Here is an 18,028-nt window from a genome sequence, read left to right as displayed (position 1 = left end):
CCCTCAACCCAGTGAAGGAGCTGTTCAAGGGAAACGATGGGGTAAGAACATGGCACAATTGAATGATCTGCAGTCTACTCTGGTCTGGTGGTTTGTAATCTATTGCCTCCGTAACTAAACCGACCTATTACTCTAAGACCGACGATCAAGGAATGGTTTACGCTCGGCCGTTCCGACCCCACTGCCATTCGTGTCGTTCAGCTCGTCGTCAGCCGCACCACCGGCTGGGTCTCGGCGTCGTTCAAGGTTCCCACTAAGTGTGGGATCCTCCCCGGTATGTCGTTTCCGGCGGAAGAAACCGCATCGGTAGAGAATGTACGTAACAGCTATAAGCACGAGCAAACCAGCGATGGCCGCTAGAAGTATGATCCACCACGGCACATCCATCGCCACGATAGGTGGTCCCATTTCGGGGAAGGCTTCGGTGCGCACGGTCAAACTAGAAGGGAGCTGTGGCTGATCCGCCACCTCGTCTAAACCCTCCACCGTAACCCGGGCGCTCGAACCGATCCGCACCATATCAACGCCCGCATAATCACTCACCAGCGTGGCATTCCACAGTCGGGAAGTTATCGTCACGAGGGCGTGCGCTTTTGGGCCCAGGTCGTGGATTTTGCACACAATGCGCACACATTTGGCTGTCTGGCTGGCACAGTCCATCTGTACCGCACCGTCACTCGTTTGCGGGCGCAACACCATTGCACGATCCCGCCGTACACGATGAGCTCTCATTTGCGAGAAATTGGAACGCAGGGTCGATCGCGCATAGCTACTACCACCGTCGATCGCGGATCGATTTGGAAGACCAAGCGGATTTACTAGCGAGGCGGCACTGCTCGCAACAACCGCACCACCGTCCGATTCGGATTTGGGCAGAACTTCGCATGGACTACGCCCTTCGCCCATTATTCCCGACATGTCGAGCATCGGAAGCGCGTCAAGATACAGGAGCCACTTACCCTGTGGCTTATTATTCGCTACTTGCAGTGGCCAGTCAATCGTTAACTTTACAAACGGTGCACGCCACGGACCGTCATTATAAATCTGTACACAAAGGAGAAAGAGAGAGAGAGAGAGAAAGATAGAGAGAAAAAAAGGAAGAGGAGAGGAGATAAAAAGATTGAGATTGTTGATGATTGGGGGAGGATTATGATGTTTGCTTATGGAAGGAACTTGCCTGATACTTATGCTCCACTGGCATACCAATTTCATCCAGCGAATAGATGGCACTTTCACCCTTCACTTCTGCACCTCCCCCACCATAGAACACCTGCTCCGGCAATGCTTTGCCGCTAATACTAAGCTTGGCCATACGCAGGATGCGAAGGTTTAGGACGGTGCGTGCCTTTGATCCCGTATTCTGGGACGTGGTGTTGACGAACACTGCCAGCCCGATATTATGCGAAATCCCATTCGGTCCATTGCTATATCCGTATTCCTCCAGCGATCGAGCATCGAACCTAAGAGATAGCTGCACATCTCCGTTACGCTTCAACGGATTACCGATGCTACAGTCTACCACTGTTGCGTTGTGTGCACCGCAGATCGATGAACCCTTAAAGATAGAATAGAATGCATGGTTAACTTATGTTTCAATCACGCCTCTACCCGTTACCGGCTCGTTTACCTTCGACCCAGCATACGTAAGGGAAGCGTCGTGCACTACGTAAAGGTGTGTTTCGTACGCCGAATCAGCCTTGTTGTGTACGTTCAGCGCGAGCGTCAGCGTACGATCAAGCCCAACCGCAAGCTCCTTCGCATCAGGCCCCCGAGCCAAACCAACGAGACTTGCATTGCGAATGGCCAGCTCCGAACGGCAGATACCATCCACCCCGCAATCTTTCTGGAACGGCATAGTGAAGGTCCGTTCCGCAGCCGTCCGATTTAGGATGGGTTCGAGCTGTGGCAGATCACGCTCCATTCGACTGCGGGCCCGTCCACCGCCCCGTGCATGCTCACGGTCCTCATCCAGCGTGTAGCTTATGCGGAACTGGATCGGATTCTGGATGTCACGCGTACCTTCCTTCAGGTAAGCGGTCACTTCATGGCATACCGGCTTACCGTTTACTGCCAGCCGAAAGCGCCGGCGAAGTATATTGGTGCGTGGCACGACACCTTTGCCCGTTTCGCTAGAGCCGGTTGAAGACGGTAAACCGTTGCCAAAGTAAACGCGTGAATATTTGCGCTCGTTGAAGAAAGTTTCCGCCTGAATGGTGCTGCGCAGCTGTAGTGTAGAATCGGCCAATACTTCGCCATCGCTAAGCGACGCATCATCAACGGCACTGCAGGCACTAAAGGTGAAGCTGCGGACGAGAAGCTTTGGTATTAGAAAGCTATCGGTTACTTGCAACGGTTAGTAAATTTACCAGGTGATGTTTGCGGACGGATCAGTCGTACATCCGAACCGTGTCGGATCGATTGATGCTGGTTCACCCGCTTGCTGCTCTTCGTACGTACGAATGTTGATGATAGGACGGGCAAACAGTGCAATGACACGATCGCTCGCGTAAGATCCAATGATCAGGTCCGGGTAAGAATTACCGTCCAGATCATGTCCGCCGTCCAGTGAACTGCCGAATGTTCGCCAGCTGGTTGTAAACAGATCGGCAGGATCGATCGTTTGTACCGGTTCGGGCGAAAGTGCACCGTTTTTCGTGCCGAAATGGATATAAACGCGCCCAGTTCCGGACGACTCATACGGTGCACCGATCGCCACATCATCTAGCCCGTCATGGTTTAGATCGCCACAGTTAGCGATTGCTGTACCGAAGCGCGATTCTAGCCGCCCCGTTAACCGTTGATCGTACTGTTGGGCAAAACTGGTGCCACGATTCAGGTACACATACACGGCCCCTCCGTCCGTCCGGGTAAAATAGTTTGGCGCACCCACAAGCAAGTCCAATCGTCTGTAGTAAGAGGATAGCAAAGCGTAAGGGTCTCATCACAAATACTGAGACGATTTTATAAAAATAAAGGATTGTCTAAGTAGTCTTCACACGACAGGACCGAAGTTCAAATCCCATATGATCTGGATGAGTCCCCCCGTGGTGGACGAGTACAGTAAGCCTTTTAATGGCCGTCTTGACCAGAAAGTGGTCGTTAAGCCAATAAGAAGCAGAAGTCTAAGTAGTTAATAGATGACGGAGTGACATAATATTAATGGCTACCGGAACACGATAAATACGATTACGATAACTTTAGCAAAACAAATTCAATTCAACACGGTAAAGATGAAAACAGCTCGCTGAATAATGTAATGGAAATAATTGCCGGGGCCGTATGAATAAAGTACGAGATTAACTACCACACATTCACATCTCAGTAAATATTGTATCAGAGCTTTCGCACACGTTAGTGCACGAGAAAGACAGAATACCTTTAACTGTGCGATATGCTGTGCTGTCTTATCAGTAAGCTGATAAAAGAGAAAAAAAGGAATGTCGAAAAAAAACCTCCGCCATTGGTATTGCAGCAGAAGATCCTAACAACAAGGCTATATCTTCTATACATCACGCATTGCTTCCGATCATTTGATGACGCAATTTGGTGTACATTGAAAAGATCACATAGCTAAAAAACAAACAATCATAAATCACGCACACATACACTTCGTGATTCATTTTTCTCAGCTCGAAGGCAAACCCCCTACTAATCATGCCACACGCTTATCGCGGAAGAATACTCGAAATTAACATAAACTTAGTCAGATAAAAATCAAGCTTTGAGATATCGATGGTTGCTTACCCGTCGCCGTTCACATCCGCCGAGGCAAGCGTACTGCCGAATCCCGATCCAAACTGTTCACCACGCAACGAAACAACATGATCGAACGGATTCTTTTTGTAGCGGTTTGAAAAGATGACCACCTCCCCATTGCCCTGAGCCGCACGCGGTGCACCGCCCGCGTACGCCATGTACTCGCCGAAAAATCGGCCCCCGGTCACAGACATCCCGAGATAGCTATAGTTCGGTACCGGCGAATGGAGATTGTCGTGCGGCGCAAAGTACTGGAATTTGTCACGCGACAGAAAGCCACCCTCGATCGCGACGTTAAACAGTGTGCCCTTCCACGTCATCGCGCCGGGAGTGCCGATCAGTGCGGTACCGTCCGGCAAAATCGCACCGGACGTGCCGGACTGACAGAACGCGTACTGTTGATGTTCGCGCTCTATTGACCGACCACGGCACACCTCCACCGCAAACCCGAACGAAAAGTCCTCGTTCAGCACGTAACAGACGCCCTGGCCAAGATACAGTCCGGTGGAGCCGGGACCGGATGCTGCGTACGCCAATGACTGGGGATTGTTGATCTTAATGTACCGATGAGCGCAAACAAAGATCTGCAACGGAAGGAGCGAGAGAGAGAGAGAAGAAGAAATGGAACTAAACCTTAATATATTGGTGAACAATATTAGCTGTGGAAGTTACTTACCTTGTTCTCTTGACCACCAGTTTCCACCGTCACTCCCAACCATTGGTTGTTCTTAATTTCATCTTTTCCCGGCGGTTCAAGACGATGCAAACTATCTGAGTCACCCGTACCATCCTCATCGTCAATATCGTCCGCTACAGAGTTGGGTGGTTTGAAAAATAAATTACTACCAGCATAATTCTTTGTAGCGTGCCGCCCAGTGGCGGACACAATTGTTCAAAGCGTTAGTAAGAGCCAAACATAGTAAAATCCTATAAAAGATAGATAAATACGCAGACGAAAAAACGCAACCTTACACATCTACAAACTAATAAATAAAACATTTAATTTAAACAAAATAAATACATAGCATTACAAACAGCAAACAGAATTTGTCGTATTGTCCATACGAAGCATTCACCACACGATGCGACTCAAAAATGCTGCTACAAAATACAGAAATATTATTTATTGAATGATGCAGGAATAGGCAAATTGTCTGATGAAATCTAAGCCAAAACTGTCATGTTTATCTTATAAAGTAGGGCGAATTAAGGTAATAGATTAGAATATTTCATTCGACCGCCATTTTAGCTTTTTTTAAGCAGCTAAGTGGCTATGAAAATCCGATGACACATGTTGGTATTAATTTGCTTTTATTGGTATGTTTAATTATACGGGCAAAAACGTGCAAGAGCGATCAACGCAGGGTGGGAGAAAATGCATTAAAAGAAAACTAATCATCAACGCCTACTCACAATCAATACGCACGTGGCGTGCCGCAATAAGCTCTTAAACCATATAAACACCTACTATCGGTATAGTTGGTCTTTCTTCTTTTTTGTTGTTGTTTGCCTTTGCTGGCTTAGAGCATAACCTAATGTGGTGTAAATGGAGAGCACTAATATACGCACGGTAAAGTATAATCGATAAGGGAGCGAATTTTTTTTATCGAGCGAGCAGCAGCAACCATGCGGTGACTAACATAATACAAACATTAATTATGAATTTCGATAGTTTTCAAATAACATAATTTAAGAAGTAATATGAAGACATTGAAATACTCGTGTTTGAGCAAGAATAGCGATGTTTTATGACGGTGTGTGTGTGCTTTGTAAGTTTTGTATAATAAATATGTGTATGTGTATGTTTGTATGTATGGAAATGAAAACAAACATAAAATCAATCATTCAAACTAATAGAAGAAAAAAGAGGAGAAAAAACAGCTAAAATGGAGGCCTTTTAAACTTACACTTGCTGTACGCATCGAGAAACGGAAGATACTTTCCGGTGGGTGCTTTTGGAAGGAGCGGAGGGAGATGTGAAACATAGAACAATGTAGTGCAATACAATTTCAATTAGTGCAATGTAAAAACAATTTCAAAACCAAAAACTCCAAAGGTCGACAAATAATACCACCGTTTGGCCGTTACGGTGCATTTAAAACGGAAATCTAAACGATGAGTGTGTTTTTTGTGAAACGTTTGCGTAAAATAATTCGCAAGCCAAAACATGCATCGGGTCCAAGATGCATGGAATGCACCAGAGAGATGCAGCAAGCACAGTGAACGATGATTCTGATCGTTTTGGTTTGGTGGTTTGAAGTTTTATGTAACTGTAAATTGTGGCATCAAACAATAACAAGACCAGAAATAACAAAACCGCACCACATACATTCACTGTTGTGCGGTAAGAGCGTTTGTGGGTATATATCGTGTGGTGAAGAAGACACCGGAGAAGATAAACCCGTAGATCATAGCACGCGTTGAGGGCGCTTGGAAGACATCTGGAAATAATCGGACAAATGAATTCTGATACTTCTTGCTATGTTAACGATGAGATCATCCCGTCGCCATTCAAGTGGATATGGGACCAATATAGCATCGCTCTAGAGAATGCAATTTCCTTTATCGATTCCGGGTTGCTCATTCTTTTTGTGTTCGGCCGGGAGAACAAGAGGATCGCTAGATGACCGTACGTGTGCAGGACCCGGTAGCACATTTCTACTATCCAGACATGCTGAGCTCGTGCCTCTTTTGGAAGACATTGGCCCTTATCGGGTTTGATTGCAGGGCTTTTGAATGTTGAGCTGGCAGCAGTTGCATGCTGTGTAGCACTGGTTGATGTTATTTGCCGCGTGTTTGATGCGATCCGCTGGCGCCGTCTCGTCGCGCGAACGTTGAACCGACGTACCGGAGCCTAGATATCTTGTCGCGTGAAAGATGAGCTGCACGGCGGGAAGACTAGATTGCTTTTTCCTCGAAAGGGAAGGGAATTGATGATAGTCACTACCCAATACCTCCTGATGGGAATCAGTACATTCACCAAAACTTGTCCTACAATCGATTTGAGGATGAAGCTTATATTCCCTTCACCAAAACAACTCTACTACCAATTTATCCCTCCATATTACGGTACATCCTAGAAAGCATTTCTTTGTACGACCGACACACATATACGGTAAAATTGCCGGGTCTCCCGACAGAGTGCACACTATTCGGAAAAATTGTGGCAAAAGCACAAGAAGAAGAGGATTGATTGGGGGCTGTGAGGGATGAACTTACTCCGGTGGCCATCGGTGATGACCTGCGTACAATCGTATGGTGCAAGTGTGATCGGGCACCGGAACAATGCACCAGAATGGTTCGAACTGGGCTGCAGATTCTGTCCGAGCGGTGCTCCCACCAGCATCCTGTGAATAGCAAAGTACGAAACAAGTTTCGGGTCGCAAAAGAAGAGAGAAGAAACGAGTTAGTGTGCTTTCGCTTGTCTTCGCATGCATATACATATGCACGCGGTGATGCAAACTGCACTCCCTAGTTGCATACGCCCTTTCTCTCTCTCTCTCTCTCTCTCTCTCTCTTTTTTCACTCTCTTTATCTCTCGTTCATGCCTCCCGTTCGTCTCGCTTCGTAATTTCCATCTATGGAAGAGCGGCCGAATATTTCTTTTACACACTTACCAGTTAGTTGTATTTCCGGTACCGGGACCTCCGCGCTGGCTGTGGCCGGCGACCGAGTAACCAAAGTAGGAGCCCGGTAGCCCATGCTTGTCCAGCAAATGGCGCGTTTCGAGGTTGAAGGTAGATCCTCCGCTGATCAACAGTAACAACACCGCCACCGGCACAGCAAGTACCGTCGCGCATCGTACGCCTCCTCTCGGTGCCGTATTTGCAACGGCTCGCTCCATAGCTTGATGAAACTTCGTGACCCAACCAAAATGTAGCGGAAGAATCGCAAGCCTTTATTACCAGCGTGATCCACCCACCTTTTTTAATCCAATTAAGCCAATCGCCCAGTGGCCCCTTTCTTAACTGGCACCTGACACTCAAGCAGACGACGATTCACGGGACCGTGGGATGAGATAGGACTAGTCGGGGATGGGTCAGGGTCAGGGCGGGGACGAAGGATCTAATTAAACGGAGCCGGGAAGGGGAAGAAGGGAAGAGATGGTAGCACAAACAAAACACTAAGAGAACATCACTTTCATTCACAAAAAAAACAACGGTCGCAAAGGAAAAAGGGGAAAACAATAAACGCTACACTGGCGCGATGAGCATCTATAAAAAGAACAACAAATAAAGACTTTGTTGTAACAAAGTTACACACACGATATATGGTAGCACCGCTGTCGCGTAGCGCAGACGAACCTAACTGAAGCAGATGGGAGTCTTTTCGTCGACTGACAGCTCACATTAATCAATTTGTTTAGCATTCATATTGCTGTGCCCTCTCTTTTACTCACAGATTGATCTTACTGGTACCTATTTGCTTCTCGTTCGCTCGCACAGGGAACCTGCGAACATATCGTCGCGCTAAACATGATTCTTTTTTTGACAGCAATTTTGTAACAGAAACATTACGTTTCTACAATTACGATTTTGAATAGTGTTTAAAGCAAAACATTAATTTTAAAACTGTAATTATAGTGTTCGAGCTACGTTTAGTTTGTTTTTCGGTGTAGCTTTTTCTGTGGGAATTGATAAAGCAAACAAATCCCCCTAAATGATACAGAGAATGTGCCTATTGTTGCCATTTATTTGAACGACGAACAGTCTGAACTACACAAAATAGAAACGTGAAGCAATATTAATTGCAGGAATTGTAGAGATTTAAAAACGCGAAACACGCGGCACAAGAAGGGAAAATTGTAATTTAATAATAAAAAATGCATAAACATTCAGCCTTTTTTATGACGAAAATACGATGCGCACTACTGTGCCGTTATGATTTCAGCATGTGGTTACACCGTTTATGGTTCCCGGCTTAGTTCTCCACTTAGATTTAATCATTAGAGAACATTAATAAATTCTTCCTTTTCGATATTTTATCGCATTACTAACTGTACTTCGCTGTCTTGCCAAATTGTTCACTCTGTAATTATTCAAATTTGGCAAAGACTTCATTAAAAGATTTCTCCATTTATAATATCAAAACGATTCCGTAAGGACACCGTTTTGAACGCGCGTCAACTGTCAAAATTGTGCGAAGTGTGTATATTGCTCGAACGCCGACATCAGAGATCTAAGCAGCCAGCAGTGCAAACGCATTTTCAGCAAAGCCTCGCACGTTTTCCTCATAGTTAGCTCAGCTATAGTTCCGGTGTAGTTCCATTGCTAAAGTGCAGCAAAACAGTTTCCGTCGGTTGTGTTCTTGTTAAACCAGTTGGCAGCCTGTTTCTTCGACACCCCGTACAGGTAATACATCGTATTCCTGGTTTCGGTGTGCTGTGGAAGCGGTTTCCCGGTACGGTGCTAAACACACCACACAGCATTTGTGTTCAGGATACATCCGGCTTGTTTCGCTATTAGCTTTAGGAGGGACTGACGATGCTAGTACGTGCTTGAAGGAAGCCTTAGTTTTATTATAAGGCAACCATGACCTTTGAAAAGGTCGTCACGCGAATGTAGCATTATGAGTTCAAAATAATAGAATAGAAATAATCCGCCAATCGCTAATGCTCTTCTCCTTGATGCAGACACTAACCGCCAACAGCTGCATACATTGCGACAGCCGAACAAACCAGGAAGGACAACAGCATCAACCGGTCAATCTCAATCAAAATTCCAAACACCCCTCCCTTCCGATACACTATCATGAGCGATAGCACCGCAACCGCAACTACCTCGGCTTCTAGCAGTGCCGAGGATAATGCTCGTAAGGTACAACAGTACAAAGATAACCTCATCAGTCGCGCCGAAGCACTTATTGTCAAAGAGTTTCCCGAGCGTATCATTCGTCTGAATGCCCTGCTCGAATCTCCTCAGTTTTCCGAACGGAGCTTCACGGATGTATATCAGGTAGGAAGTTGTATGCGACCGTGTTCAGTGTATATTTAGAGCAAAAGTTTAGGTGTATGTAGGATATAAAGTCAAGACTAAAAAAACAATTCAAATATCTCTAACTAACAATATCGCGGTTTCTTTAGGACCTGAACATTCCAGTCCCGGAACCTATAGTATTGGACGGAGAGAGTCACGCGAAGCGCCCACGGCCCAATTCTACCGCGCCCACCTCACCGATTGATGGTAACGGCACGAAGGTGCACGCACTGCCGTCCGGGCGCGTCGAATGTAACAAACCGATCGGTGAGCTCGTCTGCATCGTAAAGCCAATCATCCGTTCCTTGGTGGAGGACTCCAATCTTCTGAAGATGTGGATTTCGTTCATGATTCCCAAGATCGAGGACGGCAACAACTTTGGCGTATCGATACAAGAGGATACGCTGGCCGAGATCCAGTCAGTCGAAACCGAAGCTGCCGCATTCTTCGACCAGATATCTCGATACTTTGTGACGCGCGCCAAAGTGGTCTCGAAGGTGGCCAAATACCCGCACATCGACGATTATCGGCGAGCAGTGGCCGAACTGGACGAGAAAGAATTTCTCAGCCTTTGGTTGGTTTTGAGCGAGATCCGGAATCGATACTGCTCGCTGCACGATATCGTTATCAAGAACATGGAGAAACTGAAGAAACCCCGTTCCTCCAATGCAGACAGCTTGTACTAAGGTTGAGGTGTGGAAAAAGCCACAGGAGAAGGGATGGGGTGGATGGACGGATTAGTTTTGGTCACAACCGCATTTTATTAATAACGGAAAAACCCGAGTGATACGAAAAATGAATTTCCTCTTCGGAAAAGCTACTACGAACGTAAGAAATGCCTTTACGCTTGTGTTGCCCCCAACGGTACAGCTATAGGTTTTTTTCTTTTCCTGATGTTTTGAGATACAAATACTTCAACAATATTGAAATTTAAATTTTACCATTTCTTGTTACACTAGTTAGGGACCTGCCGGACGAAACGAAGCAATCGTTTTGAGGGCTAGTTCTAATGACAACTATAAGAACATACATACCGGTATTCCACATCATCCTTCGCACAAGAGAGTAGTAGATTCCGACAGGCATTACAGGATTTTCGAAGATTTAACAAATAAGTTTGCCGAGATATTGATTCGTTTAGATATATTATTGATACAATCTGTGAGATAAAGAAATGATCGGATGTTGTTATTGGATTGTTTCGCAAAATATGTCTTCAATCTTTCATATTTTCCATCCTGGTATCCATAGCTCAAGCAACTGTTCAGGTCGCCTAGGCATTTTACAGCTTACTGCACCAGTTGCTTGGACCAGAAACGCGTGAGTCTGCAAAAATATTGAACAAACTTACGACAGCATCCGAGTGATTCAAGATCTGGCAGATTTAATCAATAATACACCTGAACAAATCAATACCCCTGTGAACTTGCTCATTATATCCTCGAAACCCCTGTATTAATCGTATCCAAAACCCAATACGGGTCCGGTTAGGGATCAATTTGATGAGTTATTAATCATTTTTCTTCTTTCTTTCTCACATGTATTGTATCCTTAATTTGGTAATAATTTGGATATTAACAAATAATAAAAAGCCAGTCAGCAAAATTTCGAAAAGATTTCTGTAATTTTTCAAACCTAAGGCCTTGGATGGATTCGTCTCATGCACAACAATATATATATATATATATATATATATATATATATATATATATATATATATATATATATATATATATATATATATATATATATATATATATATATATATATATCCATCAAAACAGCAACCCGGCAAGGAGAATCGCTGACTAGGATCGAGAACGAGCGTGTGAATAAATATGTAACATAGCTCATAATGCGTGTATACCACCGTACACGACACAAAGTTGGATGATATGATAAGTGTTTATTCGCTTCATGCACGTTACAGTTTGAGAAAAAGCTTTCTGCATAACAATTAAGACGCAGGGCGTATATAAAAAAAATCATCCTACTGCACCGAGCAGACGAATATCTATATCTCAATCTAGCTCTTCTCTTCTGGTATAATAATCCTAGCTTGTGTAGTAAAACAACAAAAAACATCTTTCACAAGTAGTATGTGTGTGTGTTTGGGTGTTCTGGGTGATGTAGATGAGTGTATGCGTGGAGAAAGTTAAACAAAACTACACAGAGCCGCGTACAGTAAGAAAGCAAAATGCTATCACATCGTAGTGCCACTTCGCGAGTTTATCGAGCCCGGGATACCATCTTACGTCCTGTGCCAACCGTGCTGGCCGCATCGTCCGGTTTACTCTCTTCGTATACGAGCGGTATAAAACGGGTGTAGTGCTGCCGGCCACTTCCAACAGAACCGTCCGCCTGTCGTGTTAGTGGCCGAAAGGTAGGCAGTGCGATTCGTATCTCTCTGGAGCTGGATTCAGTTTTGGCGGGTGAGGTAAGTGGTGCATGTGTTGAAATGGGTTTGGTGTTGCTTGTAGATGTGGTGGTGGTAGGATTGATCGAATTAACTGGTGGCTCGCTCCCTTCCGAACGGGTGGGTGCTAGCAACAGATCGACGACGCTCGTTATCGTTGTCTCGTCGCCATCTTGAGGCGCCATTTTGTTCGGCACGGTTGCGTCACTAGTATTGCCGCTAAACAGTGCGTCCCATGTACGTCGTGCATATCGTTCCGCTCGCTCGAAGAACGACACAAGCCGCGAAGGGAACAGTTGCACGGTTTGGGCGGTGGGTGCTAGGTGGGGCGGCTCTGCAACTCCCGATTCACCCGCCGGCAGTGAGTCGGAGAAGGATCGCTTTTCGTTGACGTGCAGCGGTTGAGAGGAATGGCGCGGGATACTGATCGCAACCGGCGTCCAGGAGAAGTGATCGTGCCCGCCCAGATGTTTCGGACCAACTATCTCGTCAATGGAGCTTTTCGGTGGCGCTGGTGGACCAGCAGTGCCTGACAGCTGGTTCAGCTCTTCCGCCGTCCGACATTCCGTACCGTCCTCATCCTCGCCCTGGTCGTTTGCGTGTAATAGTATTGATTGAAGTTCGATGCGCACTGGAACATCGGCCTGTAGTGTGAGTGTGGCGCACGAACCGTACGTACGCTGGTCGTCCGCTGTCAGCAGAATTGGACCGATGCGCCAGAGTTGCTTGCCAACGCTGGACCGTTGCCACCAACCACCACGGTATGGGCGGTAGGTGATGGTGAGGGCCCGTGGTCGATGACCGAGCGCTGGATGCGGTACGAGGATTGTGGTCAACCACTGTCCCGCATGAAACTCACGGTCCTCTCGGGCCTCATCCAGATGGAATGTCTCGTTGAAGGTAAGTAGCGGAGCTCCACCGCCCGGTCCATCTTCGATCCCGTTCCCGGTGTCGCCACCCTCGAGCGTTAGCTCGAAGCGACCCACCGTACGGAGTGGAAGCTCGTCCGGTGCATTACGCAACCGCAATCGAAACTGGTTCGCGCAGTACGGTTCCTCGTCGCGTGTGCGTAGATACAGCTGGCCGAACCCTCCGATGTCTCGATTGCTCGCATAATAGCCCATATGGCCGCAGGCAGTGCTAGTCCCGTTACTTCCACAGTCGAAACATTTGCCGGCCGCAAACTGATCGTAGCTTTCGCAGGGAAACGCCGGAAAGTGACATCGGGGTGCAACGGAATCGATGAAGAACTTGTACGCCCGCCGGTGGTTGCACAGCGAACGACCTTCAACTGTGGTCGGTGGTGCTGCGCAGAGAGACAGAGAAAACCGGGAATTGAATAACGTTAGTCGTACGCAATGGTCTCTGGCAGCAAGCACTTTGTTGAAATCTCTTCAAGGTCACGCCGACCATCTAATAGCTTACTATACTTGCTGATACCAAGTAGTTGTCAGCTTAAACTACGGGGAAACGGTCCGGATGGGATTTGAGCCCCGATTCTGCCATGCAAAGACCGGGGCCATTGTCACCTCACCAACGGACCGCCCCTAAATGTTGTTGAAAAGTTGATTTCAAATTGTTCATTAATACAGGCACAATACATTAATAGAGTGAGAAATTTTTATGTGTGTTACAACACATATTTGTATGTAAGACTACAAAATACTACTTGAAGGTAATATTTCTGAATTATGGGAATTTGAATGTAATGTCGTTAGAACAACGTTTAATAATAGCTTTCACCTTCACTCAGGATTACCGCTATTAGCCAATGCTGACAACCATTTTCTAACGGATCGTGCCTGATGGCCTTGTGCGGAAGCAAAGCAATCAACTCAGTCGTGCAATTTGCTTACTGTGATCAGATTAGCATTTAGGTACAACGTACAATCCGCCGATCGTATCACTCGGCGACAGTATAAATTAACCTAACCACAATCTCAACAGCTTTTGAAAAAAGATAAGCCAAATCACGCAATAGTTTTGTATTAGTATAAATCACTTCTCGTATACGGTAGAGTGAATCAAACTCTCTATAAATAAATTTAAAAAAGTGTCAATTTTACGTACCCCAGATGATATCCGTGACGGCGCCAACAAATAGATTGGTGCAGCCGTGCTGCACGCGCCCTCCATTCGGGTAGTAGTCAACCGTACCCATCGGTTGCCAGGATCCTAGCCCTCCGAGTATAAGATTTTCTCCGTTCGAGTGGATCACATCCACGTACCGAGCATCACCCGCGTCCAGCCGTACCTCCGGTGGCTGTGCTTCAAATAGTGGGCCAGCCGGATCGAGACCCGTGATCCGCCACAAGTCGGCTGTATTTGGTGGACGCTCCGTATCTATTTGCTCGGCGGTCGTTGACTCGGTGGTGGTGTCGTCGTTTGCAGAACGACGTACCAGATCGTTAGCACCGTCCGGGGATGGTACGATTGGTTCCAGCGGTGGTATACTGGAGCCGGAAGCAAACTCAGCTCCGGCAAAGCCAGCAACGTGTGAACCGAGGCTAAAACCGATAAGGTGCACGCGCGACAGCCGCAACCCGTTGTGCGTGCGCAGCAAGCGCAATAGTAGCGCTAATTGACGACCGACCAGACGTGTGTTGGCCGCAGCACGCACATAGTTCGGTAGTTTAGCACCATTTTCCCAATCTACGCAGATTACGGTACAGTTTTCCTGCAAATGATGGCCAGCAAGAAAGAGAAAGGATGTCCATTAGATTATCATTTAGAAGGTTTTTGTGGTACCACCCACCACAGCCATCAGAGCCGTACGCATCTCGTAGATCCAGACCAGACCACAATTAGCGCCAAAGCCATGTACAATAACGCGCACCGTACGATTACTAAGATCTCCGAAGGTTTTTAGAAGCGAGGAAGACATCCCGCTCGTCACCGGGATTGATACGGTTTCGTTGGTGCCATTGCCCCAGTAAGCAGCACCGAAACCGGCTACTACCAGCTCCTCGTACGAGAACTCGATGAGTGGTTTTTCACTCCTGTTAAACAAAAGCACTTGGTTAGCAAAAGGGTTGAACATTGGAAGTTACGGATTTACCTGTGGGTGGTCGTGTACACTAGGAATCTTGTGTCCACCTCCGCCGGCGAGGAAGGCAACATCTCTGGCAGATGATCCGTCTCATGAAAACATCCGAGTGGTCCGTAGCACACGACGGACGCGTCCGAATCGTCGCCATCGTCCGGATCAATATCCATCGGCAATGTTTCATTTTTGGCACCCTCCATCGGTGGCTCTTTTGCATACAGTTCGTTTCGATCGGCCCGCTTTTTGCGACGTCGCTGGGGTTGCAGCCGATCCTCTTCTTGGTCGCGATCTTTGCCCAGCGGGATCTCCTTCGTGCGTCCGTGTTGGTTTAAACTTTTACGCCAGGATGCGATTGATTTTTGGGCTGCCAGCACTTGTTCGCGTTCATGTGCTAACTCGAACGCATCCCGTACAGACCACTGTTGCTGACGAGTGGCCCTGTCGGGTAGGTTAATCGGTAGTGGTTCGTCCGTGCACGCTCCAGTGATGCTCCATGCCAGCAGTATGGCGCACGAGAGCACCAACCGTGATGGACGGTTTGTTAACATATTGCTCAACCTAACTCACTCCTTGCTAGCTGCGTTGATTTGGTGCACTGAGCGATGTCGGTGGCTTTGCGTACAGTTTCATTCGCACTGATCGCGCTCTCAACTTTAGGAAAGCACAGATGGGTCCAGAACACACACACACACACACAAAGCAACGAGTTAATTGGGGATCAGAAAGCATCCACAATCGATGCTTCCAGGAGATGGTTACTTTGGCTGCGTCGATTGCAGATCGTTGTCTGCGCACAGTTACAACAATCCACTTGATCTCGTGCAAACAATCAAAACAAAAACAGCGGGTGGGCAAACTTAATGTGGGGGAATTTAAATATCCCGATCTCTTCTTCTGTCTTATGCTGTTGGGTTATCTTTGCTTTTGTTTTGGATCACAGGTAGCGTGACACGATGTATAATGCTTCCCGCCGCAGTGCACTGACAACTTGATTGAATTGTCGGATAACTGTGCTCATCTTAACAGTATTAAATTAATTATGTTCGGTTCCTTTTTGCACGATTTGCTGCTAAATGCGCCTCGGTTTCTACGTCCCCCGAGACGCTTTTATGTTTTGGTATAAGTTTGGTATTGAAGGACCCTGGGAAATGGATGGTTTGAGATACTGCAAAACAGCAAAATAAATCACAGAGTTTGTCCACGAAATTTCGATTATTCGTGCCTTCTTAGCCGCTCAGCTGTTCACCGTGTATTGGTACCGTTACGATTACCAGCTACCTCCAACCATCGTTGTTTCACACGCACCATTAATGCACGACGAATCTGCAACAGTTGAATTTGCTGCAGTGAATCGAGAGCGATCAGCCATTCACAATCGCGAAGGACATTCACACTATTGAACGACGACGCGTTCAGGTGAAAGATGTGTTTAGTCAACGGAGTACGGGAGAGCTTTCACTTGAACGCACAGCGCGGGCCGGATTGAAGTAGCATGACCAAACACTAACAGCACAACACCAACCACGGAGGAGGGTGGCCCGCACCAACAACACCAACGGTATATTCCGTTTGCTCTCCCTTCTCGTTCGCTCGCACACGATGGTTTTGGGTGTTCAGGCAGACGTGTGATGCTGATGCACCATTCAAAAGCGCGGTTACCCTTACTACCCTTACTTACTTACTGCGCTCAGTCAGGCTGCACCCCGGAACGTACGCGAGAAAGAGAAGCACATTGATACATTGCACGGTCGAGATCGAAGGAAGGAGGGTTGCATAAAAACTGGGAAAGCACGTCAGCGGTTAACAAGAAGGGAGGCTGCTGTTGCCTATTTACGATCGTAGAAAATAAAAAAAAGATTTCAATGCGATTGAAGCGACACCACGCCGCTCACCGAACGGGACGCCCGCAGTCACGGGGGTCAGCTAAAACCTTCTCGCAATCAAGATGCATTCGATAGGTGTACGATTGCATACGCCACACACGTACTGATCACCGAAATATGGGTCAGCTTTGGTAAAACCGAACTTTTAATGTGAACCAAAAGCTGCAGTAAGTCCAGAGTCAGCAGGGAGAAGAAAACAAACCAAAAACTACTCCTTTGAACGGTTTATAGGGGTGAGTTTAAGCGTCTTAAGCGATTTAGGAGTGTGTATTGATTAGTGGTGGGTCATACGACTCTTTTTTACGGATCGTTTTGGAACTAGGTTCGTTCCTATAGGAATCGAGTTCTACCCGTCAGTTCAACGAGTTCCAGTTGCAACGAGTACAACCAGTAGATGAAGCGATGTATATGGTTAAGAGTGTTCGAGTCTTCGGGTCTTCGGGTCCCGCCGGCTTCTCCAAGAATGTTTGCTCCAAACATCCCCCTGAACTGTCAGTCTACAAACAACAGTTCAAATCCCACGCGTGAGGACTGACTTAAGTTATCTATATATCTCACTAATAAAGCCTCGTTTCTTTTATTAACAGTTTTGATGCATAACGACATTTGTTTGTTTGTTTGTTTGACCGACTTTCGTGTTATTTTCCACCGCATGCAGCAACGCATAGTCAACGGTCTTATCAAATATTCCAAATGACACATCGTAGCTGTCAAATCGCGTAGCATGTACACAAACACAATCATTTACAGTGGCATTTATTAAATAAAACACCCAGTCATATTCAGGGAATTCTGTCAAAAATCATTCAGCGCAGTTCGATTCCGGTTCGCGGAGAATATTTTCCAATTTCTCGAGTGCGTACACTGTAGCCGTATCGTGCCGTGAACGGTCATATAGTGCGATGCTGTCAAACAGCCGATTGTGACCACAGGTGACAGATTCGCTACTTGC

At 46.7% G+C, this 18,028-nt stretch overlaps 4 protein-coding genes across 4 annotated transcripts in view; 2 read left to right on the top strand and 2 right to left on the bottom strand.

Moving 5' to 3' along the window:
• The window catches only part of LOC126557930 (UNC93-like protein MFSD11), a 240,393-nt gene that overhangs the window by 215,391 nt on the left and 6,974 nt on the right, over positions 1-18,028 (top strand). The gene's annotated exons all lie outside the window — the stretch shown is intronic.
• Positions 133-7,600, bottom strand: LOC126565479 (integrin alpha-PS1). Its single transcript, XM_050223033.1, has 9 exons — positions 7,374-7,600; positions 6,976-7,103; positions 5,664-5,708; positions 4,433-4,566; positions 3,745-4,340; positions 2,367-2,906; positions 1,628-2,303; positions 1,178-1,555; positions 133-1,044 (listed from the first exon to the last, which is right to left on the bottom strand). Exons 1-9 carry the CDS (start codon positions 7,598-7,600, stop codon positions 133-135), a joined length of 3,636 nt encoding a protein of 1,211 aa, XP_050078990.1.
• LOC126559852 (proteasome activator complex subunit 3) lies at positions 9,470-10,420 on the top strand. The gene is made up of 2 exons (XM_050216028.1): positions 9,470-9,710; positions 9,839-10,420. Exons 1-2 carry the CDS (start codon positions 9,507-9,509, stop codon positions 10,415-10,417), a joined length of 783 nt encoding a protein of 260 aa, XP_050071985.1. The 5' UTR covers positions 9,470-9,506; the 3' UTR covers positions 10,418-10,420.
• Positions 11,961-15,741, bottom strand: LOC126567819 (uncharacterized). The gene is made up of 4 exons (XM_050224131.1): positions 15,206-15,741; positions 14,903-15,146; positions 14,218-14,824; positions 11,961-13,453 (listed from the first exon to the last, which is right to left on the bottom strand). Exons 1-4 carry the CDS (start codon positions 15,739-15,741, stop codon positions 11,961-11,963), a joined length of 2,880 nt encoding a protein of 959 aa, XP_050080088.1.

Source organism: Anopheles maculipalpis, chromosome X (genome assembly GCF_943734695.1).
Source record: "Anopheles maculipalpis chromosome X, idAnoMacuDA_375_x, whole genome shotgun sequence".
NCBI lineage: Eukaryota > Metazoa > Arthropoda > Insecta > Diptera > Culicidae > Anopheles > Anopheles maculipalpis.
This window is presented reverse-complemented; position numbering and strand designations above follow the sequence as displayed.

What these genes read in the sequence shown, in the direction of transcription:
- LOC126565479 (XM_050223033.1), bottom strand. Translation starts at nt 7,600, where the DNA reads ATGGAGCGAGCCGTTGCAAATACGGCACCGAGAGGAGGCGTACGATGC. An exon ending in ACCGGAAATACAACTAACTG is followed by an intron (nt 7,104 to 7,373) that starts GTAAGTGTGTAA and finishes TGCTATTCACAG; the next exon opens with GATGCTGGTGGGAGCACCGC. An exon ending in CTGGTGGTCAAGAGAACAAG is followed by an intron (nt 4,341 to 4,432) that starts GTAAGTAACTTC and finishes CTTCCGTTGCAG; the next exon opens with ATCTTTGTTTGCGCTCATCG.
- LOC126559852 (XM_050216028.1), top strand. Translation starts at nt 9,507, where the DNA reads ATGAGCGATAGCACCGCAACCGCAACTACCTCGGCTTCTAGCAGTGCC. An exon ending in GCTTCACGGATGTATATCAG is followed by an intron (nt 9,711 to 9,838) that starts GTAGGAAGTTGT and finishes CGGTTTCTTTAG; the next exon opens with GACCTGAACATTCCAGTCCC.
- LOC126567819 (XM_050224131.1), bottom strand. Translation starts at nt 15,741, where the DNA reads ATGTTAACAAACCGTCCATCACGGTTGGTGCTCTCGTGCGCCATACTG. An exon ending in GTACGGCTCTGATGGCTGTG is followed by an intron (nt 14,825 to 14,902) that starts GTGGGTGGTACC and finishes CATCATTTGCAG; the next exon opens with GAAAACTGTACCGTAATCTG. An exon ending in CGTCACGGATATCATCTGGG is followed by an intron (nt 13,454 to 14,217) that starts GTACGTAAAATT and finishes CTCTCTGCGCAG; the next exon opens with CACCACCGACCACAGTTGAA.